At 50.3% G+C, this 26,948-nt stretch overlaps 11 protein-coding genes across 11 annotated transcripts; 5 read left to right on the top strand and 6 right to left on the bottom strand.

The window, feature by feature from the left end:
• Positions 1 to 4,239: 4,239 nt before the first annotated feature.
• On the bottom strand, positions 4,240 to 5,373 carry SPBR_05103 (xenobiotic compound monooxygenase, DszA family; the record flags this gene model as incomplete). Its single annotated transcript, XM_040763380.1, has 1 exon — positions 4,240 to 5,373. The coding sequence occupies one exon, from the start codon at positions 5,371 to 5,373 to the stop codon at positions 4,240 to 4,242; it is 1,134 nt and encodes a 377-aa protein (XP_040615028.1).
• A 66-nt stretch (positions 5,374 to 5,439) lies between these two features.
• SPBR_08956 (uncharacterized protein) lies at positions 5,440 to 5,816 on the bottom strand (the record flags this gene model as incomplete). The annotated part of the gene is made up of 2 exons (XM_040767082.1): positions 5,440 to 5,634; positions 5,703 to 5,816. 2 exons carry the CDS (start codon positions 5,814 to 5,816, stop codon positions 5,440 to 5,442), a joined length of 309 nt encoding a protein of 102 aa, XP_040615029.1.
• A 650-nt stretch (positions 5,817 to 6,466) lies between these two features.
• On the top strand, positions 6,467 to 6,776 carry SPBR_05427 (uncharacterized protein; the record flags this gene model as incomplete). Its single annotated transcript, XM_040763703.1, has 2 exons — positions 6,467 to 6,727; positions 6,762 to 6,776. 2 exons carry the CDS (start codon positions 6,467 to 6,469, stop codon positions 6,774 to 6,776), a joined length of 276 nt encoding a protein of 91 aa, XP_040615030.1.
• Positions 6,777 to 9,418: 2,642 nt separating this feature from the next.
• On the top strand, positions 9,419 to 10,760 carry SPBR_05009 (uncharacterized protein; the record flags this gene model as incomplete). The annotated part of the gene is made up of 3 exons (XM_040763286.1): positions 9,419 to 9,575; positions 9,635 to 10,515; positions 10,581 to 10,760. The coding sequence occupies 3 exons, from the start codon at positions 9,419 to 9,421 to the stop codon at positions 10,758 to 10,760; spliced, it is 1,218 nt and encodes a 405-aa protein (XP_040615031.1).
• A 2,010-nt stretch (positions 10,761 to 12,770) lies between these two features.
• On the bottom strand, positions 12,771 to 14,472 carry SPBR_04892 (uncharacterized protein; the record flags this gene model as incomplete). The annotated part of the gene is made up of 4 exons (XM_040763169.1): positions 12,771 to 12,892; positions 12,969 to 13,345; positions 13,447 to 13,504; positions 13,554 to 14,472. 4 exons carry the CDS (start codon positions 14,470 to 14,472, stop codon positions 12,771 to 12,773), a joined length of 1,476 nt encoding a protein of 491 aa, XP_040615032.1.
• Positions 14,473 to 16,843: 2,371 nt separating this feature from the next.
• Positions 16,844 to 17,364, top strand: SPBR_05370 (uncharacterized protein; the record flags this gene model as incomplete). Its single annotated transcript, XM_040763647.1, has 2 exons — positions 16,844 to 17,303; positions 17,336 to 17,364. 2 exons carry the CDS (start codon positions 16,844 to 16,846, stop codon positions 17,362 to 17,364), a joined length of 489 nt encoding a protein of 162 aa, XP_040615033.1.
• Positions 17,365 to 17,575: 211 nt separating this feature from the next.
• SPBR_05396 (uncharacterized protein) lies at positions 17,576 to 18,006 on the bottom strand (the record flags this gene model as incomplete). The annotated part of the gene is made up of 2 exons (XM_040763673.1): positions 17,576 to 17,647; positions 17,713 to 18,006. 2 exons carry the CDS (start codon positions 18,004 to 18,006, stop codon positions 17,576 to 17,578), a joined length of 366 nt encoding a protein of 121 aa, XP_040615034.1.
• Positions 18,007 to 19,666: 1,660 nt separating this feature from the next.
• Positions 19,667 to 21,540, top strand: SPBR_04834 (iron transport multicopper oxidase fet3 precursor; the record flags this gene model as incomplete). The annotated part of the gene is made up of 2 exons (XM_040763111.1): positions 19,667 to 19,965; positions 20,457 to 21,540. 2 exons carry the CDS (start codon positions 19,667 to 19,669, stop codon positions 21,538 to 21,540), a joined length of 1,383 nt encoding a protein of 460 aa, XP_040615035.1.
• A 417-nt stretch (positions 21,541 to 21,957) lies between these two features.
• On the top strand, positions 21,958 to 23,130 carry SPBR_05077 (uncharacterized protein; the record flags this gene model as incomplete). Its single annotated transcript, XM_040763354.1, has 1 exon — positions 21,958 to 23,130. One exon carries the CDS (start codon positions 21,958 to 21,960, stop codon positions 23,128 to 23,130), a length of 1,173 nt encoding a protein of 390 aa, XP_040615036.1.
• Positions 23,131 to 23,324: 194 nt separating this feature from the next.
• On the bottom strand, positions 23,325 to 24,467 carry SPBR_05097 (alpha-methylacyl-CoA racemase; the record flags this gene model as incomplete). The annotated part of the gene is made up of 1 exon (XM_040763374.1): positions 23,325 to 24,467. One exon carries the CDS (start codon positions 24,465 to 24,467, stop codon positions 23,325 to 23,327), a length of 1,143 nt encoding a protein of 380 aa, XP_040615037.1.
• A 399-nt stretch (positions 24,468 to 24,866) lies between these two features.
• Positions 24,867 to 26,546, bottom strand: SPBR_04900 (uncharacterized protein; the record flags this gene model as incomplete). Its single annotated transcript, XM_040763177.1, has 3 exons — positions 24,867 to 25,694; positions 25,773 to 25,795; positions 25,850 to 26,546. The coding sequence occupies 3 exons, from the start codon at positions 26,544 to 26,546 to the stop codon at positions 24,867 to 24,869; spliced, it is 1,548 nt and encodes a 515-aa protein (XP_040615038.1).
• Between the last annotated feature and the right edge of the window lie 402 nt (positions 26,547 to 26,948).

The following is a 26,948-nucleotide window of genomic DNA, read 5'->3' on the forward strand; positions in this document are numbered from 1 at the left end:
CTAACTAACCCTAACCCCTAACCCTAACTAACCCTAACTAACCCTAACCCTAACTAACCCTAACTAACCCCTAACTAACCCTAACTAACCCTAACTAACTAACCCTAACTAACCCTAACTAACCCTAACTAACCCTAACTAACTAACCCTAACTGACTGTATAAGTGACTGGACAAGTGGCTGGATAATAGTTAAAATGCTAACATTATTTTACCGGTATGATTGTTTTATACGATAACGTTAAAAATAACAAAAAAAGAATTATCTTGTCGAAATCCTTACTCTTTTCTTTTATCGTGTAAAATTTATTTCATTGTGGCGTTAAGACTTATCCTCCTTTGGGTGGGAGAGGCCATTGCACCTTGCTTTGGTCGCCCCAACTCCACCAGCCCTTCCCACCGTTTCTAGAGACGGCTTGCCTTTTTTCCCAAGAATTTTGCATATATCCCAGGTGTCGTTCAGCCTCTTGCTCTTCAAAAATTTCCTCCTCCCTCGACCTAATCAGATTCTCCATTGGAGTTTCAAAGATGCCAGTTGCCTCCAGACGCGCCCGATCCCACAGGACGTATCCCCACCGACGCAGATGGCTACGATCCTCTTGGTATACCCAGTTTTGCCAGTTTTCATCTATATGTGCCCAGCGCCAGACATCCGCCGGTCCAGTATCAGGGTCCGTAAAGAATGGCGTATGGAAGTAGCGAGCTTCGTCCTCCGGCTGTATGTCATCGTAGAAGACAATACTGTCATATTCGTTTGCTGCCATTTGTAGCCCTTCGTAGAGGAAAGAATACGTGGGCGCTGGGTTTCGGCCGGCATCCAAGAGCCGGTACCGTTCCTCATATGTTTCTGCTTCCGTAAGATGATACAACCTGGCAAGGCCCCATGATAGGACGTGTTCAAGAGGAGGTGAGCCCACCCCGACGCCGTATGGCACACACGAGACACCCCAAGAGATATCATGCTCAGCAACGTCATCAAAAGCTATCGTTGTTTTCTCGTCAGTGCAAAATATTTAAGCGGAAACAGCTATCTCTGTGTGGGAAACTGACATGGCGACACAGCGCGTGCGAGGAAGTCGTGTATGCAGCCAAGCTGCTCATTTTCCCAGCGCGCAAAATTGGCAAAGAAGAGCTCTTTTTGCTCGGCGTACAATATCGACGGTGTTGTTCGGGTCAGACTGGTAATCGACTGCTTCGTCGGGACTTCCCGGAAAAGGTTGCAGTAGATTTCATAGCGGTACAATGCTCGCTCGATGCGGCATATCTCTTGGTACGTCGCGGCCGATCCTGGCTGGGATTTGTGGAGGGCATCTTGGCCCAAAGCCGCAGTCACAAACTTGGCGGCCCAGCGGTCCACGTAGACATGAAGTCGCCCAAGCAGAAGCGCGTCCCTCAGCGACAAAGACCGGGGAGGCGTCGGTCTCCGGCGGAGGCTGTTAGCGACGAAATCCTCGACCGCGTCTTTGTCATTTTGCTGCGCACCGTGGGGCCGCAGCTGCAAAGAAGCAGCGGCGGCCATCGCTTCAGGAAGAACGCTGTCATCGATCTGGTTCCGCAAGACCAGTGCTGAGGTGGATGCCTCTGCCTCCAGAAAACAACCATAGAACAACGGACACGACAGGACGGCGGCGCGCAGGGATTCGACATCTGGCACGGCAGAGAGGATCAGGCGCACGAGCTCGACCGACAGTCTCTCGATGGGACTTGATCGATTCTGCCGGTCTTTATCCATGGCGGTTGTCGAAACTTGGGACGTAGTAATACAGGTTGTGTAAATATTTTGTAAAAGGGAGAAATGTGACGATGTAGCGCATTCCCGGCACAGAATTACAGAAGCAATCCAGATCAGGTGACGATTTGTTCCCCAACATACGCTAGCCCCAATTAGTCAATGGTGGCAAAGTGGACAGGCCCAGGTACGGGCCGTTTGACATTGGTGAACTTCAATCGGCGCTACCGCTGTCTGTTTGTGGGCGCAGACGTTAGAAATCTTGTGCAATATGGAGGATATGTGGTTTATGATTGGTTGTTGTTTTGGGAGGGCGAGGTGTCTGTGCTTTGCGTTTCAAATTGCGGCGCTTAAATGTCCAAAATTAGGACGTTGAAACACTCCTTACTCCGTTTTCCTGGCCAGTTTCGCGAGTTGTTTTGCTTCGATGCTCCTAGTCGTCAATTCCTAGTTGTTCTTTGGCTCGATGGATCTTGTATCTGTCGGCCTGTTCTAGACCGTTGGCCGGTGTAATTTCGCCGGGCCGCGACCGCGTAGGAGTTACTGCGACTTTTCACCTACAGATATCCAAGTAGTCCTTGAGCAAGGATCTAAGCGAGATCCTCCACGGGCGGCTGTGTCATCGAGGCTTTGTTAGAGTTGTAATCATTCGCCGTCAGTCTCCTCAGGCGCGACTGTCCTCGGCCGCTCAGGCCGTTGGAGTATCAAAATTGCGGTGAGACCTGTTGTGGCCACACCTCGAACGGGATAAGAAAAGGCGGAGGTGGTAAATTCCCTCCATAGGTAATTTAGATGCCTCTTCCCTTTACCCCTCCGTGCAGGCCGGCTGTCAGGTCCAACATGGCCTTCGTGACATTCAAAGAATGGTAATAATAGTAGTTGACCTCTTTATTGGCCACAGCCGCGACGTCTCGCAAGCACCCAGATCTCGCACTACACGGTTACAGAAACGTAAAAGAGAGTCTCACTTTGGTAATCGTATGAAAGTTTTATACAAATATCACAAGCCATCTGCTCGTCTTGATGATTGTTCTCGTTTATTGTCTATTTTAGTTTCATTAATCAACTACTTTCAACTAAACCAATTGCATTCCACTTCCGTTATCGCGATGTCGCACACATTTGTGACCACAGGGCCCCATTTCACTACAGATGACCGCCTCTACTACATGGTAGATGGATGCCGCGTCTGGGGATCTGTTGGGCAGGCAAATCCTGCGTCCATTGGCTCGGCAGAGGGCTTTGCACCTTCGGTTGCCTCCAGATTTGAGACGAACGCCCCCCGAGCTCCTGTTCCGAGCTCGGTATACGGCTCTTACCCACCTCTCACGCCCGCGAGCAGCATGAAAACGAGAATGACAACTGGGTTTCCAGAGTCCCGTTTCTCCGTCGGTGCGGCCCAGGGAAGCGCTCCAGGAGGCGGATACCAGACACTCGACCCCTATCGGGATGCTATGGTCGAGAGAACATACACGACTGGCCCTCCTCCCAATAGTCCCTTCTCTCAGCAATACACGCGCTACAAAGATCTCGACACGGCAGCCTTAGCGTCTGAAGCTTATTACAAAAACCATCTCAAGTCGGCTCCCAGAATCTCGGCAAAGGCGCGAGCCGCGAGCCCTAAATTATACGACGGTGATCCCAAACAGACGAAAGACTGGCATCAAGAGGCAGCCAAGATAGCGGGTCGTGCCAAGGATAAATACATAGAGTAAGTGAAAACTTAACGAAGAACTTATAGGACTATTTGACTAAAACAATTCCCAAGGGCTCGAATCGAACGCGAGCGCATGGCTACCGACTACGTCGGTTACGACCAGTTTGACGACTTCCGTGGCCACAGGGACCGGGTAGAGACGCTACGGAGAGGAGAGACATATATGACCAAAAAGTTTAACATGCACTCCAACACGCATCGGTGGTAGTAGCGCTAGATATTCCACATCTCTAATGTCAGGTGAAAGAAGGCTGGGGCCTTCTCGCCTTTAGGCGAAGACGCGAGAGTATATGATGTTATTATCTCCTTTTTGAATAGTTTCAAATTCCTTATTTATTATCTACCAAAAAAATATTTTAAGCCGGTTTATCTTTATGTCACGTATGTCGTCCACTTCAATGGAAAAGACAAACGCGGTCCGGCGGTCTGGTATCGTATGGGCCACCGTCTTTTCGACCGTCATTATCGTCGACTTGGGGTCGTATGCGTCATACGGTGGGAGTATAATAATGGAATGGTTAATCTTAGTCCTTTCATTAAATAACAAGACAAGGTTAGAAGACGAATTGTATTGTGTCCTCGCCTCTTCGGGTATAAAATAAATATTGTGGTCATGAACATTCGAAACGTTTTCTTTCTTACTCTCGTTAAACATTCATTTCTATTTAGAAAGTATCTATCACAGTACTTCTCTTAGAAAAAAAATAATAAACTTAAGAAATATAACTCACAGGATAAGAATTACTTAGTTAGTAAACAAGGGTATAACGTGTTTAAATATTCCTATTAAGACTTTATTCCTCTACGTACGACTCGTAGGCGTACTTCTTTCCAGGATGGTCATTGCGAAGGCCTTTTTGTCCTTTTCCATAAATCCGTTCACGTGCGGTGAGCGCTTCGCCTCCGTCTGTTGGGAGTTCAGGGTAGATACCACGCTTCCGAAGCTCAGGAATCAAGAGGTCCACAATGTCCTCAAAACTTCCGGGCGTAATAACATAACCAAGATTGAAACCGTCCACATCTGCCTCACGAATCCATTTTTCCAGCTCGTCGGCTACTGCTTCCGGACTACCGATCGAGACGGGTCCCAGACCACCGATTGAGGCACGCTCAGCAATGACCCGTGGTGTCCACTTGGGGATCTCCTCACTCGTCATAGAAAAAGCATCAAGGATGCTGTGCACGCGGTCCGGAACACTCGCGTCATCACTAGTGATCTCTTTATCGAGCGGCAGGGCAGATAGATCAATTCCTGTCCAGCCACTGACAAGGACAAGACCCCCAATGGTTGAAGCATACTTTTTGAACTCTTCGTGCTTTTCCTTGGCTTCTTCGTCCGTGTGGCCAAGCACCGGTGTGAACGTTGCAAAGACTTTGATTGAGCGCGGGTCACGGCCGGCTTCCGCAGCAAGTTTTCTGATGTTGTCGATCTTCGGGCGAAGCACAGCAGGAGCGTGGCCAGACACAAAGATTGCCTCAGCATGCTGTGCCGCAAAAGACGACCCGGCACTGGATGTGCCTGCCTGGAACAAGAACGGCGTGCGTTGCGGAGATGGGTCTACGATGTGTCGAGAGTCGAGATTGTAGAAACGGCCATGATGGTGGATGGTACGGACTTTGTCAGGGTCCGCATAAGTATCCGTTGCGGTATCTTCTGTTACAGCATCATCGGCCCAAGACCCTTCCCAGGGTTTATACGTCACACGCAGGTATTCGTCTGCCTGCTCGTACCGAAGATCGTGTTCGATGGGTGCATCGATACCAATCGCCTGAAACGCCGACTTCTTCCAGGATGTGACAATGTTCCAAGCAATTCGGCCGTCCGTCAAGTGGTCCAGAGTCGAGAACCGCTTCGCCAACAGGAAGGGCGGCTCAAAGGAAGTGGATGCCGTGATACCAAACGACAGGTGTTTGGTGACAGCTGCCATTGCAGTGATTGGCTATGGTATGTTAGAGTTTTGGTCTGCCATTAGATTGCGTTAAAAAAAGTATCATCATACAATACTGGGGTCCGTGATGGGCCACTGTGCAGCTCTGCGGATGCAGTTGTCAAGACTGCCCTCGTAGGTATCGTAACCGCCGTACGTATCGGCGAGGAACAACGCATTAATGCCACCTCGCTCAAGCGTCTTCGCTAGATCAATCCAGTAGTCAAGTTTGCGCTTGGTCGCAGATTTATCTTTTGGATTCTTGTATGCATGTTAGCAATTTTGCTAGCCACTCAAACCGAAGATCCGCGCATCCGTATTGCACTCACCTTCCATTGCCCCGGCGATAGGTGGCCAACGGTGGACATATCAAATGCATTCAAAAAGATTTGGGTTTTCCCGTTGCCCAGATCATGGGCCGCTTTGGTTCCTGTGTCTGCCATTCTGAATCGTGTACTGTCGGCACTGTCCATTCGATGTCAGCTTACCCTTTTCCTAGTGCACGGGCAGCAACATGTTATATGCTTTTTAAAAGACAGTGAGCCCGATATCGCAAACACCACGCGGGAAAAGCCATCGGGGTGTCATGCCACATACCAAAACCGCTCATTGTTTACTAAAACTAAACAGCCATGTCGTGATTCACACTCCTATGATCTAATCTGCAACAAATCCGTCAATTAAAAAGCCGGCATGTTTTGCAAAAACCCTCAAGTATACTACGCCCCGTACGTTAAAGGAAATAGCCATAGCTGGGATGCGATGCATATGGTGATGTGCTGGCGCCTTACAGTCTAGGGATAGCGCCATATGGTAAGTGGGGGGCATCGACATTGACGAACAGTTCAGGTCCCGATATACCCGAGGGTGGCAATAAACATATACCATCTAATTCCGCCAGGTAGAAGTCTTTCCATACTATTTACCTACGCGCATAATGGGTATCTAGGCATTGACTTGCGATCGTGTTGGATACATCTTCTGTAGCCGTGTACATATATACTCGAGGATATCTCACATTAAAAACAAACTCTCATGTATGGTACCAACAACAGCATATAGCAACCAGCAACACTTAATTTCCTTCTTTAACATGTCCAAGGAGATCGTGCCACAAGTTCTGTCAATACGCGATGTTGACGTCAACGCCAGTTCCGCTGTGCCTGAACCACCACAGGTGGCTCGCCAATCCTTCGAGGGGCGGTCCCGTGGTGCCGGTATAGAGCTGCGGGATGATCCCGAGGCACGCGTTGCTTTCCTCGAAACCTTTACTGCTGAAGAGGAGAGGTCAATCATGCGCAAAGTTGATTATCGTTTTTGCGTTTTGATTGGCATGATGTACATGATCAAATCTGTAAGTCGTCATTATCACCAACACTCACTAAAAGCGGATGAAATATTAACACTTTAAGATTGACGTAAACAATATGTCGAACGTTAAGGTGCTCCAGGTAGGCCAGCTAAGCAACATCTTGAAGGAGCTGCAGATGACTGCCGACCAGTACAACTGGTGTGGCTCAATCAATGAAGTAAGTTCTTGCCTCTGCCTTGAAATGGTGAACCACAGACTACCCAAGTTGCAGATCGCATACATTATTTTCGAAGCGCCGAGCAACCTTTTGCTCAAGCGATTCTCACCCCATGTCTGGCAAGGCCGTATTTTCCTCACTTGGGGTATTATCACGGCGTGCCACGCGGCTGTTAAAACGCATAATCAGCTCTGGGCACTGCGTTTTCTGCTCGGGTATGTTACAATCATTGTCTTCCGTTTACATATCTTAATTATGGAGACAAATTTGGAGGCAGTTTTTTGTCTAACACGATTTCAGCATGTTCGAGGCCGGCACGTTTGCCGGTGTCATGGCTCAACTATCAAGCTGGTACCGTACCGACGAGATTGCAAAACCAGGGCGTGGTTCTTCGGTATTTCAAGCTTGTCATCCATTGTGGGCTCTCTTCTCTGTTATGGCATCAGCTACATGAATGAGGTCCGTGGCATAAGTGCTTGGAGATGGGTCTACATTATTGAAGGCTGTGTCACGATTTTGTTCTCGGTTATTGTGTTTTTAGTTCTGCCAGACTATCCAAAGTCCCTCGCTCACACAAATGGCTCACAGAACGCGAGCGCGAGTTTATCGAAGCACGACTGCCTGAAAATGCGCCGTTGACGAGCGACCCGAATTTTTCTCGTAAAGAGATCCGCGCCACCTTGAAGTCACCTCTCATTTGGTCCTTTACTCTTTCACAGACGCTGGTCAATCTTGGCGGCTGCTCGCTGACCTGGTATCTTCCAACGATCATTACAAACCTGGGATTTGCGGCTCTCCCGAAAAACCAACTGCTGAACATCGTGCCTGCATTTGTTGCTATTCTCGGTCTGATCTTCTCTGCCTGGTTTATAGACCGCGCTTACATTGTTCGCCCTGCATACATTATGATCATCATGTCGGGCATGGTGGTTTGTTTTGTCCTCTTCTTTACAATTTCGAATCGAGTGGGCATATACATTGCTTGTATTCTGAGGAGCTTATTCTATCAATCCTATTTCATTCCCTTTTGGGCTTGGCGATCGGCAACCTTGGTCGGAACTACCGGCACTGCACTGACATATGGTCTTCAGTCAGGAATAGCACAGCTTGGAGGAGTTGTTGGTCCACAGCTATTTCAGAGCCGCTGGGCTTACAATGGCTACAAGACCAGCTTCGCTATAGCTGCTTCGTGTATTATTGCTGGTTGGCTTGCAAACATTTGGACGTGGTACCTCACTCGCAATACCGAGTATGACGTCTTGCGTGTTTAGCGGAAGGCCATCAAATCTCGCAAGCAAGGACGAACCGTATTTGAGGATGACATCCGCGTCTATCGTGAGCGCCAGTTCTATCAGGGAGTGCATTTTCAAAAAGACGTCGAAACAAAGTCTTCGGACTCCGTTTAGTCCCGAGGCAACTAGATCCTTTAGTGGGACATACGTTAGTTTATGGGCGTGTTCCCCTTGACAGCCCCGAGACGGGGTTGATTTTATCCATTGGTTTAGCTCCGTTGTAGCACCTTGGGGTCGTCCGGCTTGCACATGAAATGGGTGGCAGTAGATGGCTGGAACACTGTCACCTCAGTCAGAATTTTAGATCTATCATGAAAACATCATACAAACGAAACACACGACTTTTTATGTAACCGACATGATTTAAAATGCTGTCGTAATCAAGTTTAAACACTGGGTCTTTTATTTGTTTGATGTTACTTATGATCAACTTTTGCTGAATTTCTTTCGGCTATTGGATGGTAGTTATCGAAACCACATATTCTTAATAGATACGGTGCGGGCCCGTATAAGAATTTAGAACTATTATCTATTCAAACCATGGTATATATACAACATATAACCACAAGGAACACTGATGCCATATTCCCCGAACTATTTTCAATTATAATTTATGGTATCTTGACAGATCGCTGGCCGGGCACTCCTGCACGTGCGCAGTATTTCCGATTCTGTACGATATTGAAGCCCGAGTACTGCGCCAGTGAAACCATAAACTGTCATTCATGACATGTTAAAGCAAAGAATGTTGATGCTCCACATCGACAAGCCTGTACTGGGCATAGCTTCATTTCGGGTCTCCACTGCCGCTGTTATTTGATTGGCTATCGAGTCAATCAGGGCTCGCCATCTTGCAACGTTATGTCGCCGAGTTGCAGTCTACATGTCACCACTGCACCCGTGGTCGCGCAATTGCTATGTGACGCGTCCCGGAGAACAGCGCAAACTCCTTTTACGAATCGAATTATAATGTGCAGTAAACCAGAAATAACAGATGACTGGAGATAAGACCTTCACGCGGGCATTAATTGCTATGTTGCGACGGATGAAATAGGCTCTACAACTACAATATAAATACGATATAAATATTTCAGCACGTCCCAATATGCCTCTCGTGAGTACACGACATACACCGCCATCCTTTATACCCACTGGTATCGCTACCGCTGTACGCTACGTTGACCTTGCTAATTGACCAAACATTAGGCCGTCCCTGAAAGCAATATGGCTACTACCGAAAAGAAGAAGTGGTGGAAGATACAGTGGTTTGCCGAAGACGACACTCCCGAAGAGCGCCGATTTTTAACCAAGATGGACTCATTTGTCATCCCTTACCTGTTTGTCTCTTTCTGGGTCAAGAACCTAGATCAGAACAATATCAGTCAGTACTTCTGTCTGCGGTCGCTTCTGGCTATGTAAAACACTAACCCGAACTGATAGACAATGCCTACGTCGCCGGCTTAAAGGAGGATCTCGGCTTCTATGGCAACCAGCTTATCCAGCTTCAGACTATGTACATCGTTGGTGCCATCGTGGGACAGGTGCCGTTCCTTTTTCTGTTCACATACATACCCATGCATTGGCTATTGCCCGGCATGGATATCGGCTGGGGTATATTCACTCTCGTGCAGTATCGTTCCACCTCCTTTGCAGAGCTGGCTGCCTATCGCTTCCTTGTCGGTATTTTCGAGGCCGCGTATTTTCCCGCCGTTCACTACGTTCTGGGATCCTGGTACAAGCGGCAAGAAATCAGTCGTCGCGGTGGGATTTGGTACCTCGGCGTTCCTATTGGCAGCTTAACGGCTGGCCTCGTTCAGAGCGGCATCACTACCCGCCTTGACGGTGTCGGTGGTCTTTCTGGCTGGCGGTGGATGTTTATCATCTGCTCCGTCATCACTCTTCCCGTTGGTTTGATGGGATTCTTTGTTGTTCCGGGTACGATGGAACAGCCCAACCGCCGGTTGTTTAGCGACGTGGAGCTCGAGATCTCAAGAAAGCGACTCACCCGCAGTGGTCATGCTGTTCAAGGCAAATTCAAACTAGCACATATGAAGACCACGTTCACAAGCTTTTATTTTTATGTGGCTGTTCTTGTCGATGTGCTATTTTGGAACGGCGGTGCCAATAGCGGCGCCTTCTTGCTATGGCTCAAGTCTCTCAACCGTTACTCAACGGCAAAAGTTAACCAATACGGAACTTTACCTTCCGGCCTCGGTATCTTCTACACACTCGTCGTTAATTTCTCCTCGGACTTGGTTTGGGGCCCGGCATGGGGCATCACGTTTGCTGCGACAATGAATGCGATCGCATTGTTAATTTTAGTATGTTTCCGCTCCAGTGTATTCTTAACAATCTTTTTGGGACCGATGACTAACAGGCTTTACAGACAATCTGGGACGTACCTGAAAGTGCCAAGTGGTATGCATTTTGCACAACATCATTTTCATATGCGCTTTCTAGTTCGCTATATGGCTGGATCAACAACATTCTACGCGACTCCCCTGGAACACGCTCATTTACATTGGTGTTTATCAACATCATAGCCCAGTCGTCGACGGCATGGTAAGTAACGGTACCCAAACTGCCTCGTTGTCCCAAGAAAGCTTTTCTTGACACTTTTCGATCAACATCTAGGCTCGGTATTCTCACCTATCCCACCGTCCAGGCCCCTCGGTATAAGCGCGGCTATGCGTATAGCTTGTCCTGTGCTGTCGCGTTGATTATATTTACACATGTGTTAGACAATGTTGTCCGCCTGAGAAGGTATAATAAATAGTTATGCTTTTTATATCTATTTATCTTGTAGCGATTTACGTATGTTGAATATTACTAACTTCTGTCAGAAAACACGAGGCCCAAAGAGCCGCCGAAGCCACTGACGAGGTACGCGATTTTCCGACATTGGTCGAAAGAAGCGTTAACGACCAATCTAAAGAGGACCCCTCCACCATTGTCACAATTCAAAGTACAAAATCACCTTAAAAATAACAGAGACGAAGGAAAGGATAAAAACGATACTAAAATAAAAAACGGGATTTTGTTACTAAAACGTTCGTGTACTAAATTACGTAAACGAATACTATTAAAGAGAGTAATACTATTAAAGAGAGCAATACTATTAAAGAGAGTAAGGGTCACGGGCATATAACTAGCACACGTAACACTTAATTCAAGGGTTGAAATGGTAAATCCAACACTACCTAGGACAGAGGTAACTTGATACTCTTTGTGGCAATACCAATAGTATTCTGAGAATGAGATAGCAGGGCTACATGCTATCAACCCATTGTCAGCAAACTCAATCCTCTTCCTCCTCCGGATCAAAAATCTCCCCCGCAGGAGTCTTATCCAACTGTATCCTATCCTCCGTGACAATCGGCAAAGCCGGTACAACAACCACAAAGACTCTAGACACTGTCTCGCCCCGGTTCACCCAAGCATGATTCACACCTCTGGTAACAATAACATCATGTTCCTTAAGTGTCTTCTCCTCCCCGCCATCGGTAATAAATGTAACAGATCCACTGAGGACAACACAGTAATCCAGACTGAGCGTGCGATGCATCCATCCTCCTTCCTGGTGGGGAGGTAGATCTATAATTCGTGCCGAGGGACCTTTTGTGTCTGCAAGGGGCACAAGGGTTCTGTGCGGATCATTATTCTCTAACGGACGTTGATTGTCCGCGGGGAAACCGCGTATACGATGGAGTTGTATTATACCGAATGCGGATTTTTCAGTTGGAAGAGAGAATTCGGGCGCCGTTGTGGGATCGTAAGGTGTAAGAAGCTCGTCGGAAGCGAAGTAGCCGTTTCCTTTTGGGTCATTTGCGGTGAGAACGCGGCGGATTGGCGTTGACAGCTTAGTCATTTTGTTTGTATATTGAAGAAAAGATGTTTGGTAGTCGATAGAATGATGAACGAAATCGATATTCGGGAGGAAGTCGTATCTTAAATACATTTTCGATCTGATCAAGTCGACCTGTCAACAAACTGATTTGTAATGTACGGCTTTATACGGCCATACTGTGTAAAGAACATACGATGGATTAGGACTGTAAGCTTAGAAATCGAAGTTTCTTATTGTCTTCCTAATCGGATTATATTAAATTAAATGTCTGATTGGCCAAAAGAATAGTGAAATGGGGCGGAGTGCCGTACCCACACAAACACACGTACACAACAACTAAAGACGCGATGACGAGTACTGTAAAGAATCAGATACTACTGAAAGCATTCCATTTTTGGCGGCTTCTCGACATGGAGTCACATACTAGGAGGTATTGTTTTCATATACATCCTTTGTTTCTACTTGGTGTGTTGTTAACCTATTCTTTTATTAACCTACCTCCCCTTTTTTTGTCGTGAAAGGGTTTGCTTGTTTCTATCTATTATAATGTATATATCTCTTTTTCTTTAATCCTTTTCTTTACCTCTTGTCTTAACTCTTAGGTAGAAGTGGTCCTTTACCCCTTTTGTCGTCTCGAGGGCGAACGGACTTTAGTTAAAGTCTTACTAGTGGTCAGTTTATTTAGTTAAGAGGGATCTACGCGGGCAGTTCGACTTTTTCGTAATTCCCTTAAATTTCCTTTAACATAGGGTCCACGGCCAGGTACGCCTGGATGGCTACCATGTTCTTCTTAGAACAGCCTATGTCAAGCCAGTATCCCTCGTCGTTTCGGAACATGACCGTCGTGTTGACTGTAAAATAAAGTCAGTTGGGGTTTTCAGCTGTCCCGTCGTAGTAAAGAGCAACAAGAATGTGAGGGAGACATACATCGGCGCGGTGTGCTCCGTTCTCCGCCGCGGCCCAGGACAAATACCTCGGGTTTCGTACCCTGGTGCGTGTGCTTTTCTTTTTCCTTGAGCTCGACGGCGTTGGTTAGGTCCAGCCCCTTCCACGCGGCAGACCAGCTGATGACGGTGTAGGCTTGCTCAAGGGCCTCGCAGATAAATATACGCTGTTTACGTCGCACCATCTCGCGCGCTATAGCCAGGTTAATGTCGGCCTCGCCGGCCATGAAGATGCTTCGCACGGACTGGCGGTTCATGTAGGCGATCTCGCTCGTGGGCATGTCGGGCTTGTACTTGAAGCGGGACGACGCAAAGGTGAGGCCATTGTGAATAAACCCGTCGAGCACGGAGCCGGTGAGGCTAGGGAGACGGCCTCGCACTGTTGAAATGTAAGATACTTCGTTTCAAGTGACTCTGGCTGATTTGCATTTTATCCTTATCCGGGTCGGTGGCACACGTACGGTTGACAGTCTGATTCAAAGTCATCATCTTCGCGAACGGTTTGTGTAAGCGAGCGAACTGGAAAGGCAGGATAATCAGCATTAATCCAACCACCCCGACAACCCACCCAAGCATCCACTGCGGCGTGAAATACAAACCTTTGTAAGAATGGCCGTGATAACGTCATTGTCTGAGATGCCCGGATCGTTGCCGTTCTTCTCCAGCTCTTTGGTAAACCGTTGGCGCACCGATTTCACCAAAGAATGCGGCATGAAGAGAATGTGATCTACCTCCTCCTTGGAAAACACTAGCTCGAAGAGGAAGCCCAGAATCATGAAAAACATCTCGCCCCAGCGCCGGACATGCATTTTCCCCACCCGCCTCGCCTCCACCGGCCTGAGGTCGCCAAACTGCCTCTTGTACGGCAAGGGGTCGTCAATCAGAGGTGGTGGGGTCTGCTCAGCCAAGACGCCCATCCACGCGTTGACGAGGGTCGTGAGTCCCATCTGGTCAGTGACAATGTGCGGCACGCTCATGGCAAGCACGCTGGCGTCCTCATAGAGCGTCATGTGAATGTAGAGGATAGGCGAGTCGCTTGGGTCGTCTGCAACATGAAACGGCCAGCTAGCCGGCCGGAAAGCCGCGTCGTACACCGTTACGGGCGGCAAAAACACCATGCCGCCCACAGTGCCTCCGCTTGCGCTGCCGTCGGTTTCCGTTGCCGTTTCCGCTTCCTTGGGAGCTGCTGACGGAGCCTTGAGTGATGGGACAGCCGTTTCAATCGACTCGCTACTCTTGTCCGTCTCGGTCCATGTGAATAATTCGTAGCCGTCCGTAAACGTTTGTGGCACATGGTATTCGAACACACCCCTCGAGTCTCGTACGAGGCGCCCTCCGAGTTTGCGCCAATGTTCCCGGATCAGCTTGTCGAGGCCTGCTTTCAGAGCGGCGCCATCTAAGCGACCTTTGACAACGAAATGAGTCCGGATCCTAATGTTGTCCAACGGCTTCTGCTGGTCGGTCAACGCAATCGGTATGACGTCCATTCTGTATTTGTATTTGACTCCTTTTCTTTGCCGGTTTCTTTCTCTCCCGGTTCAATGGGAGCCCCAGTACTGCAGATATTCGTAGGTAGTCGGTTGTCCGTTCCTGCAGTGAGGCGAAAAAGTGTGAGAGGCTGAGAAAAGGGCGGACGAAGGAGTTACCCATCGCACAATTAAATACGAAGTATTGTTACTGATATTTTAGGATTTGAAGCCTAAGCTGCAGACGCACAGACATTGTGTGGGCCGTTATTATTTACTAAGATTACAGAATAGATCCATAGGAGCTGCTAACAGTGGTGGACCTGCGGCCACATTGGCCAGATATAAGGCTGGCGTACCTGAAGCGTGCTGACGGGGGACGTAAGCTGATGGTCGCCCTAATCTTTTAATGCTTAAATTCGACCTGATACGCAGAAAGAGACAGCTTACGTTAGGAACGTACGCAGTAGTGCTGTTTACATGAAGTTGGGTGTTGACCTAACCCTTGCGTGCGCGTTTATTGGCAGCAGTGCACACTCCTGCAACCAGGATTGCCAAACGACAAGATTTGCAGGGCTGTTTCGTGTGGCATACAAAGCTGTCAAGTGAAAAAAACTTTCCGACTTGGAGGGCGAGACCGTGCACTAGGGACGCCAGCACGTAGTTTGAAGCAGTTTGAAAGGCAAGGGTTGAATGGAGATAAATTGATGTACGAGGACCGGTCTAACCGACATTGGCAAGTATGATCACGAACGTAATTAGCTGCTTCCTTCAGAGAACAGAGTGTACAAAGTAATTACGACGTACGAATTTTCCGAACAAAAGACACGGTCAGCATAACGCCCGGGACAACAGAGATCAAGATACCATCCTACCCCCCATACGCTATTTACGTGGCAGAAGCCGTCCGTCGCTTCTATCAAAGAAAGACCGTCGTTATCTTATCCAGCAGACTCGTCGTAACCCACCGATCTCTCTCGATGACCTCGCGGGGTCTTTCGATTAGGATCCATCGCCAAGGACAGTACGTCGTCTCTTGAAGAAGAACTGCATTCACAGATGGACCGCTATTGAGAGGATTCCGATAATTGTAGACGATCTTCACGGATGAAAGTAGCTGTCAAACGACACAAACAGCCCAAATGCCATGATTTTTCGTCTCCTTTCTCAGTAATACAAGCCCCGGTTACGTTAACTTGAGAAACCATATGAAAGCTCAAATCTGGTTGATGTGTTTTTTTGGGGGGAGGGGGGCGGCGCGGATCGAGATGCTTCCTTTTCGGCCTGCCCATAGCCCCGATTTGAATCCAATTGAGTACGTCTGGGTTATGATGGAAAAGCGCCCTCGAAAGAAGTGCCCGAATATTTGGATGCTTAAAAAAACAATTTGATGTGGCTGTTTTTTAGGTTAGAAATTGCTAGAAAAGTCGATATTCGACGACTCATGGAAGTAACTTTGCAATCCTGCCAAAAAATTGGGTGGCTGGGGGTGGGGTCCTAATACTTTTGGCATAACCGTAACATATTTGGAGTCCGTTTCTGTGCATAACTACGGAATAAGTTTAGCGCCACTGGCTATTATGGGGATGGTGCGTTCTTTGCCTGGTATAGCCATAGCTGGAGGTGATTGGCGGGTGGACGAGGATATGAGCAGATTCCGTTTTGTTGAATAACACGTCTCTGATAAGAAAACGTCGCAACACAGTAGCGAATACCAGCATTCGATAGCACCTCTTGGATATGTCGCAAAATGTAAAAGCCCGTACTCATAGATAAGGTAACTGCCTGGAAAGCCTCGGTGGGCCCCCCAAGGCCGACGAAAGCGTGTGAGTTGGGGCCAGGAGAGTGAACCTCTTCCATCGCTTCGCATGTGCTCCGAGTTTCCTTATTGTTAGTTTTGAACTTTTTTTTTGAATTCTAGCAGTATACATTATGGATCAACAGGTGACGAGTCTGACTGGCTTGCAAAGCCCCAGCGAAATAGCGGCCGCGCAAGTACCTCCACTGCACCAAAAACAAGAGTAGAAGCAGCAGCACCCACGACGAGCGGCCACACATGGCGAACGGTCATGGCCCTGCCGCAGATGCAAGCTCAGATGCGTGCGCGAACCTGGGCAAGAGCAGTGCGTGCTGTGCTCTTTCCACCAGCGGGAGTGCACGTACCTGAATGCGCCACAACATAGACGCAAGAGGCCAGGAAATAATGATAACGGTGAACAAGCAGGCACCTTAAATGTGAAAGACAAGTACGGCGACCATCTTCCCGTCGTCCGAAGTCACATTGACGTTTGTAATCGCTAACTACGGTATATTGTACGCAGTCCCGGCAAGAAGAGGCGTTCCAAGCAGATCGAAGTAGAAAAATCAGTCACCGTAGGCGGCCGCAGAGACGATGCCAATGACGACGATGCCGGCCCGGCCCGCCTCAGCCAGACGCTCGGTCTGCATCCGACGACTTCACTTCAAGTACATTAGCCCCGGCTCGCTACACGAGGACATGTTGCTCGACTTCATCGACCCGTCGTTTCGCTACCACAACGACTCGGACGCCTCCAAGTTCTGCCCTGTCGCCGAAGGTGTGACGTTCTTGGCGCGTTTAGACAGTGCGGGCGGTGGAGAAAGTGAAAATAGCGACGCCGAAGCCGTTCAGCGGTTGGTGCGGCCGCACGAAACCGGGTTGGTGGATCTGTACTTTCGCATCGTGCACCCCAGCCACCCGATCCTGCACAAGGGCGTGTTCCTGGAGAGGTACCGGCGCATGGACCGAGTGATCTTCCTGCCGGTGCCGTTGCTGGCGGCCGTGTACCTGCTGGCAATGGACTGGTGGGACTACGACCAGGCACCCCTGGCTAGTGAATCGTGTACTGCTTCCAGGAGCTTACAGGATATAGAACGTTCTTGAACAGTAGGTGAGATTTGTTGTAAATATCGTTTGGCATTTCTTCTGCGATGTCTGACCGTTACAATCTGCAAAAAAAATGCAACATCAATCTCTCTTGCCTTGTGGCGGACACGGCCCGCTCGAACTTGAAGGTAATGTCAAACAGCCGTCCATCAATGCCCTTGGCACACACAAAGCACACACCGAACGGCATCTCATCCTCGGGAAAGCCTGCGTTAACGCTCATGACACACAGGTCAAGCACGTTGCCGGGATGCGCAGTTTGGCGTTGAGCGCGACTGGGTCCGCCTGCGTCTGGGCAATAGTCGGGTGGAAGGGTACCGTAGGCAAGATGAGGACGTCCACCGCAGTGCTCTCACCGCCAATGCCCGCACCGACACTACCCAGGCTACCCGGCCGCCTGATAGAAGCCGCCCCGCCTGTTGTGTTGCCGTGGCTTGCACCAGTTGGTCGCCGTAAACATCCCAGGGCTTCGCATCGCGCTCGAGTGCCTTCTCGAAGAACGCCTTGGTCGTCGGATGATAATTCATAATATGGTCGCGCGCAAAATCGACGCCCATGCAGGCGATGCGCTCGTTGACTAGCGTGCCGTTGTACAACAGGTCCGTGGCGTTTATAAATGGCCGGTACGTGGTGGCACTCAGCGTGTGCATGCTGCCGCGGATGCGCCTGACCACCGGCAGACCTGCTGGTACGTTGGCGAGCACGATGCGACCGCTAGTGCGGAGTTGCCAGGCCCGTATTACGCCCGCTTCCGTGTCCCAGCATCAACTTAACAGGTAGTAATAGGAAGTAAAATTTAGTTATAAGTGTCAAAACAATATCCCCTGATAAAAGCATAAAGAGGTGGCGGTGATGATACTCGTTGACTATTCACATTACAAAACACGAGAGAGATAAATAAATGCCAAATACAGCGACAACAGGATGCCTGCAAGAGGATGTCGGGATCTAGGGTCTGGTATCTAGAAAAGAAATGTACCGGGTACGAGTAATGTTCGAGACGAGCCAAGTGCCAAGAGAACTAAAGAGGTGTTACATTTTCATCATTTATTTTCTTTATTCGTTGTTATTTTTTATGTTTTGATTTCAGGTACTGTTTTCATTTTTACATCCCCTGTTTCCAGCTGGAGTGCTGCTGACCTATTCCCTTACCAGTCAAGGAAATCACATGTTCTGTTATTGCCCTTTGTCAAACAATGTCTAATTTTCAAAACATATAATCATCAAAAATAAACAGACATGCTTGTTTGCTTGCCATGGAAATCAAGGGATTCCATGTCCCAGTAACGGTAATGGTGCCCGATTCTACAAGAATGAAATCACAATACCTCTAGAAACATTGGCAATGTTACGATGCGCGTCACATCCTTTTCTAACATATTTCCGTGATGCATGGGATGACGTGGCCCACTTTTTCGTAACTGCCAATTTCCTATCCCTTCGACCCTCCTTAACAAGTGTCCTCGCTCGCGCATTTCTTTATCCCTCTCACGCCCAATCGCGTCGATTTTCTTGTCGCGTTTTGGCTGTTTTTTGCTATGTCTTATTTCCGCAAAGAATGAAAGAATCTGTTTCACAGGGGCCCTTATTCATCGAAGGCGCCACGTTTTCGACACATGTCCGTGGATCCCCAACGCCTTTTGTCTTGCCCTGGAACTTTACGTTCTCGCCCTGGCAAGCCATCTCTGCTAAAGACGGCCTAGCGTACACAGTTAAAAATGACAACCTCCCTTACCATGCACAACCAAAACAGGTTGTTCTGTATCATTTGTGATGTACAGTCATCTCCAGCTGTAGTCGTTTTCAGCCTTGTGTCTCGAACACCGCGCATGATCAAAACAATATCCGTTTTGACCTGTTGTGTTGGCCGTTTTAAGAGAATGCATCTGGGGACACAATTCAAATATTGAATTCTTCAGAAGCCACATTCTAATCGACCTGCAGCATGTTCTAGCTCTGCCATGCCGTTGCTTTTCGTTTCATATCGTCCTGTCCATTCCTCCCAGAAGCAGCACGATGGCGGTTTCTTCGTCGTGGAAGCTCCGGACGAGCATAAAATGCGGCCTATTCCTTGTTTGCTTCATCACTTCTTTTCATTGCTGTTCGGTCTTGTGCTCCGTTGTCATTCATTTCACGTCAATCTTTTGACCTTTGGTGGTCGCACTTTTACTCTATTCTCCCTCTTTAATTCCCTCTGTTAACTCAGTTCACCAGTGTCAGCACATGTTCACTCTTTATATTCTTGAAAACTAATTTTTATTTGCGACCTTGTTTAAATCGCCACTCGTTCCCAGTACATCTGTCGACGCCATGACCCAACTTCGACTTTGCTCCGTGTTGGGCCTTCTTCTGCTGGCCACAAGTGCCATTGCAGCAACCGTCTCATACGACTGGGACGTGACGTGGGTCAATGCCTCTCCCGATGGCTTTGAACGCCCAGTCATCGGTATTAACGGTGCTTGGCCATGTCCCACAATTGCGGCCAATGTCGGAGACACAATTGTTCTCACGATCAACAACCAACTTGGCAATGAGACAACTGGCATTCACTTCCACGGCATCGACCAGATCAACACATCGTGGATGGATGGTGCCAACGGTGTCGCCCAGTGCTCAGTGCCCCCTAATTCATCTATTACGTACAGTTTCTTGGTAGGCTACACAATGCATCGACCTCTCAACATCAAGCAACAGTGCCAGCTAACTATTGTAACTGATAGGCCGATTCTCCGGGTACTTTCTGGTGTATGACAAACCCTTCCACATTTACGGTTGGTCTTGATTTACTGATAAAGTCTTACTGAAACTCTTCAATCCAATAGACCACTCTCATGACATGGGCCAATACCCGGACGGTCTCCGAGGACCCTTGATTGTCTATGACCCTCTAGACCCGTACAAAGGACAATACGACGAAGATGTGGTTTTGACTGTCTCTGATTGGTAAGTATCTCTTCACAACGGGCCCTGGCAACCACAAGGAAGCTCTCGTCCTTCGTATCTAACTGCTGCTTATTAGGTATCACGACCAAAGTATTACACTCGTCAGAAATATGATAACGACGACCAACACGCACTTCGTTCCTCCGTTCCCGGACAGTATTATCGTCAACGAGGGTCTCGGCGCCAATGTAACATTTGACAATGATAAGACATACCGTTTTCGCATCATCAGCTTCGCGGCGTTTGGTTCGGCCATGTTTAGCTTTGACACCAGCAACATGCAAGTTGTCATGATTGATGCCTCCTACGTCGAAAAAGCCCCAGCGACACAATTGCGCATCGCACCATCCCAGCGTTATGATGTGCTCATTTCCGTCCCGCGCCGCAGAAACTGCAAGCCAGTCACCTCGGCCAATTACCCGTTTCTGCTGTCTCTTGATATAAACCGCGACTATACTAATGATCTCGCCCAGTCGGTCTGGCAACACAACTACACGGGCTACCTTGTGACAAATCCTACTGGCGACTTCCCCGAGGAGGTTGTAACTTTGTGGCGGCCTGCTGATGATGCTACATTTGTGCCGCTCGATGGTGCAGTTGCCCTGGGTCCTGTCTCTCAAGAAATCACGCTTGATTTCGACTTCTGTAGAGATGAAAACAACCTACCCCGCGCCTGCTTCAACAACAATACCTACATTCCGCAAAAGGTGCCCACACTCTACTCGGTGGCGACGACTGGGTCAGACAACACCAACCCGATTGTCTATGGCGATGTTCTCCCATATATTCTACCCTTGGGGACGATCGCCACAATCGTTGTCAACAACTTGGACGCTGCGATTCACCCGTTTCATTTGCACGGCCACCAGTTCCAAGTGCTAGCTCGGCCGGAAAGCGGCGCAGGCACATGGGACGGCCAGGAGAGCAACTTAGCAGCCACACCGCCGCGGCGAGACACGATTGCCGTTAATGCCAACTCTTATGCGGTTCTTCGCATCCAAGTTGCCCATCCAGGCGTGTTTCTTTTTCACTGCCACATTGAGTGGCATGTCGAAATGGGCCTGACGGCGACATTTATCCAGGCGCCGGAGTTGCTGCGTAACATCACGTTCCCTGCTGACCACATCGACAATTGCATTAAGCAGAACATCCCGTACCAAGGCAATGCCGCCGGTAACACTGCGGATGTGCTTGATACGAGCGATTTCAACACTGTGCCACCTGTACAATACGAGGGGTAAGTTCTTTTGCGTTCCAGTTTTCCGTCATTGATTTTGTCCGCTCTGCTAATAAACTTGGTAGCTCCTTATATCCATCAAGTTAAGGTTCTCCTATTGAAATAGAATACGTCTCGGCCCCACGAGAGCAAAAGTTTTCACACCATTACATTCGGAAACCCACGTGTTCAACTAATCTAATTCTTGTTGTCGTTATATGTACCGTTGTTGTTGAAGAATAAATGAAAATTTGAATAGCCAAATTCGAGAAAGTTGACGGAGTGAAGAATCAAAGTAATGTCCACTTTTTTAACCGCATGACCGCACCGGTCCTTTAAAATAGCCACCGGTGTCACCTTTAGCAGTAAAACCGTTTGTTTTTAGGGCAAGGATGGCCACACCCGTAATTTAACGTTTAACGACACTCGCCAGTAGCACAACATGTTATCACGAAAACTAACCAACGAGCTCGGCATCGCCACGCTGTCGCTTGGCAACTGGCGCGAGCACAAACTTGAATCACGCCTCAAAGCGGCAGCGCGGGCGGGCTTCCAGTGGATCGACCTCTTTGACGAGTGCTGGTCGGCCTACCTCGCGGAACATGGCCAGAATGGAGAGGGCGCAGCGGCGTGGGAAGCGAGCGAGAGTAACCTGGCCGTGGCGCGGAAGCTGGGTGTACTTGTGAAATCGCTAGGGATGCGCATTGCCTGCACGCAGCCGTTGCGCACCATCGAGGGCATTCTCGACCCGGTCGAGCGGCGGGCAACGCTGGACGGTGTGGCGCGGCGGTTTCCGTTTATGCGGGCGTTTGATACCGACCTCGTGTTTATGTGCTCGTCCATCCGGCGTGACGCTGGCGTGGCGCCGGCGGATTTGAAAAGGGTGGCGCGCGATTTGGCCGAGCTGGGCGACATGGCGGCCGCGTATGCGCGTGCTGACGGCGGGCGGATGCTGCGGATCGGCTACGAGGGACTGTCGTGGGCGTCGCGCAACAACACGTGGTCGTCGTCGTGGGAGGCGGTGCGGTTCGCCAACCGATCCAACGTCGGGCTGGTCGTGGACGCGTTCAACGTGCTGGCCGTCGAGTTTGCCGATCCGTACAACCCGGCGGGTCACGGGCGCATCTTTTCCACCCTCCGCGAATCTCTGTGGGTGCTGGCTAGGTCGATGGCCGCCCTTGTCGCCATTGTCCCAGGCGACAAAATTTTCTTTTTCCAGTGCGGCGACGCGGAGCACATGAACCCGGCCACGTTTCTGCCGCCCACCGACCCGGCGGTACCGGTTCTCCTCCCATGGTCACGCAGCCACCGGCTGTACCCATTAGAGCAGAAACGGGGTGGCTACATGCCGGTCGAGCTGGTGGCCGCGGCCGTCGTGGCCACAGGCTACAAGGGTCCTTTGTCACTCGAAGTCTTTAGCCACACGCTCAACCTGCCCGGCGAGAATGTCCCAGACGACCACGCGCGCCGTGGTATGGACAGCCTGCACGCGGTTGCGGATATTATCCAAACGCTTCCTCTGTTCTGGAAAGATCCCACTGAGTTGGAGCGGGCTGTGGATCGTGTCGTGCAGAGGCTAGAGACGACAAGTGATCCACGGGCGGCCCGTTTGTAGACCCATAGCTAGATGTAGAGACACGCGCACATCAAAGAACTGAATGGTGCACAGTTGAGCAGAAACATGACAGTGTCTCAGTGTAGCAAAGCCATCATCGCGTTCAAAGTTTCAATTTAGTTCTATTGAAGTGTATTCATCACCATCTGTTTCTTTGTCTTGCACATTCGTGCATTGCTCGACCGATATCTTCGCTACATCTTCGCCTTGCCCTCTACCGCGTGCAGCCCGCCCTCGGCTACGACATAGTCTTGGCCACGCTCCCAGCCGGTCCACGCGTACATCAGGTGCTCGCCACCGCTGCCAGCCTTGAGTGTTTGTGGTGTCCATCCATCGCTTGGTGCCTGCGATGGCGTGTCGCTTAGAGCCACCATGGCCCGTTGCTCGTACCGTGCGGCCTCCATCTCGGCATAGGTCAACACGGGCGTGCAACATGCATCGGTGCCGTCAAATACAGCTTCCCATTCCACGCGTGTGCGCGTCGTGAAACGGTCGGCAAGCAACTTGTGCAGGGCCGGCCAGGCAGCGCGGTCGTCACGCGGTATTCCACCCCAGTCTTTGTCGGACACACGCAGCCCCTTACACAACGCGGCAAAGAACTTGGGCTCCAGCGCGGCCACGGCCATATACCGTCCGTTGTCGGCGCACTCATAGACCCGGTAATATGGACAGCCACCATCAATCAAGTTTTCGCCCCGAGGACGGTCCCACTGACCGGGGATTTTTGAAGAGACGCGCGGCGCCGTCGCCAGGTACGACACACCGTCTACCATGTTGGCCTCGACCACCTGGCCCCGACATGAAGTCGCGCAAGCCTGCAGTGCCAACAGAATGCCCGCAAAGCACACCAGCCCGCCGCCGGCAAAGTCGGCCAACAGGTTTCCTGGAGGGCTGGGCGGGAGGGGGTAAAGTCCCCCTAACGTAGAGAGGACGCCCGATACGGCGAGATAATTCAAATCATGTCCTGCCATGGGGGCGTATTTGCCGTCGCGTCGGTAGCCGGTGAGACGGGCAACGACGAGGCGCGGGTTGCGGGGCAGCAGAGTCTCGCGGGGTCCGAGTCCCAGCCGCTCGAGTACGCCTGGCCGGAATGGGTCAATGAGCACGTCGGCGTGTTCTACCAGGCGAAGGAGCAAATCGCGGCCGCGGGGGTGCTTGATGTCGATACAGACGGAGGACTTCCCGTGGACCAACACGTCGGGGCTGGGTATGTCTCCCTGGGCCACACGGTCGACCCGGAGGACGTCGGCGCCGTTTTCAGCGAGCAGCAAGCCTGTAAAGGGACCAGGAGCAAGCCCGGCGAGCTCAATGACGCGAATGTTTTCGAGGGCAGACATGATCGTGTTGGCACAGGTGTCGGTGTAGTGTATTGCACAGGAAGGGCAGAGACTTTGGCCCGAGATGCAGGTGGTAATTTACAATTTCGAAAGGACATAAGCAATACGGCCATGTCATATAATCGCATGGCCGATTTACAGTACAACAAAGGCCCGGGGCGTATTTGAATTGACCGGGTCCGGACAGTGGTGAACAGCGGCTTGAAACCGTGTCCTGGACAACGCAAGCACCTCACAAAACAGGGTAAACGCAATGTTCCATTCCCATGCAAGGCCAGCCATGGGATGCCACTGCCTTTGACTCATGTTTGAAGCTTTCAAGATATAGACGATTTGCTTTTATTGGTTGTATCTACTGCCTATTCGCACCGGTCCTATCTCCGTTACCAGCTGCGGTGCCTATAACAGCGCCTTCGTCTGCGCAAGCTTGCGCAGCTCCCGCCGCAGCAACTTGCCCGTTGGGTTGCGCGGTAGCTCATCCACAAAATACACTCCACCGGTCAGCTTCTTGTAACCAGACACTTTGCTCGCCACCATATTCTTAATGCTCGTGGCCAGAGCGTCCGTGCCCTTGCCCGTACGCGGCACCACAAAGGCGCACGGCAGCTCCGTGGCCAGGGCGTCGTCCCACACCGATGTCACGCCAACGTCTCGAATGGCGGGGTTCTGGAACAGCACCTCTTCAAGCTCGCTGGGACTGACCTGGAACCCCTTGTATTTTATCACGTCCTTGAGCCGGTCCACAATTACCAAGTAGCCGTTGGCGTCCAAATAGCCAACATCACCCGTACGAAACCACCCGGGCTCTAACATCGCCGCAGCCGTTGCGGCTGGGTCGTCCTTGTAACCCATCATGATTGTGGGCGACGACACGCAAATCTCACCTGGCACGGGTGGCACAACGTCCTGCCCCTGCTCGTTGACAAAGCGGACGTGCATATTTGCCAGCAGCGTGCCCGCCGCAATGAGTGGTGCTTTGTGGCGGTCACGCACGCCGCTCTGGGCGACACATGACGCTAGCTCGGTGCATCCATAGGTCTGACACAGGCCCACGCCGGGGAACTGGCGGCGCAGAAGGTTGGCCACGGCAGGCGACAGTGGCGCCGCTGAACACGAAAAATATTCGAGGTCGGGGTACGCATAGTTTAGAATAACAGGCGATTGTGCGAGGGCCAGAGCGACCGGTGGCACCAGACGCGCCAGGGTTGCCCGCTTCTCGTGCATGAGCTGTCAATATGTCTCGACGTCGAATGACGGCACCATGCAGACGTATGAGCCGAGCCACGGCGCCATGAGGGCACACACATACAGGCCGTAGATGTGGGAGACTACAAAAGTCAGCGTATATACACAATACGGAGGAGGGCAGGGGGGCCACGTACGTGGCGGAAAGAAAATTTCTCGTTGGTTCCCCCGCCAGTTGTCGGGGTTGTGCGCCCGCAGCATCTCGGAAATGCAGACCAGGTTGTGGTGCGACAGCATAACCGCCTTGGGCAGGCCCGTTGTGCCGCTCGACAGCACGACGGCTGCACAGACAGTGCGTGCGTCGCGGCCGTCGAGAACATAGGCTGAGGGATCGATGCGCTCGTTCGCTAGCAGGTCATAGGGGAAGAGTGGCGTGTCTGGGATGCGCTCGACCAGGGTCATAACCGCGGGGCTTACGTCGAGTCCCGCAAGTGCACGCCACACCTTGTCCAACACGGCCACGTCGACAATCAACAGACGTGGCTTGATAATTTGTAGGGCGTGTACAATCTCTTTGGGCGCTGAGGAGTGGTTGACGGTGCTCACAACGCAGCCGGCGGCCCAAACGGCGTGCGCGGCCAAAACGTAGTCAACCTGGCTGCGGCCCATTAGGGTCACAGTGTCACCGGCTACCAAACCATGCTGGTGCCGCAGAGCATGGGCAGCTGCAAACGCGTCTGCTCGAATACTGCCGTAGGTGGCCGTTTTGCTCGTCAATGTGTCCTCGCAGACAATGTTGGATGGGTCGGCATTGCACGGGTTCTCGAGCATCATCTGCGTCACGGAGCGATCCGTGCGCATGTGAACAACGACGTCTGAGATGATCGGGGTCATGGTGAAAACGTGCAAAGAATCAAAGAAGAATATCAAGAAGAATATCATGCACCCCATTAAACTTCAAGCTTGCGCCGCAAGATAGGCTGAGTATTTAATTTACAGATCACTTCCCAGCCAAGCTATGAAAAGTAAACAAAGACAGCTGCGTTCAGCAGGCCCGGCTGACAATTTAATGAGCCGACCTAGCAATAAGTGCGACATCGTACCTAATTTTGTTTTTACTTTTTATTTTTAGTTTTTAATTTTCAAATTTCAATTTCAATTTCAATTTCAATTTTTTATTCTTTTTCTTTCCTTTCTCGTAATCATTTACTAATTTCAATTGATTTACAGTGATACATATGCCGGTGTTTGTCTCACTGCCCATGTTATTGTTTATTTTCGTCGTCTTCTTACCAT

This window comes from Sporothrix brasiliensis, assembly GCF_000820605.1.
Source record: "Sporothrix brasiliensis 5110 chromosome Unknown Cont21, whole genome shotgun sequence".
In the NCBI taxonomy this organism is placed as follows: domain Eukaryota; kingdom Fungi; phylum Ascomycota; class Sordariomycetes; order Ophiostomatales; family Ophiostomataceae; genus Sporothrix; species Sporothrix brasiliensis.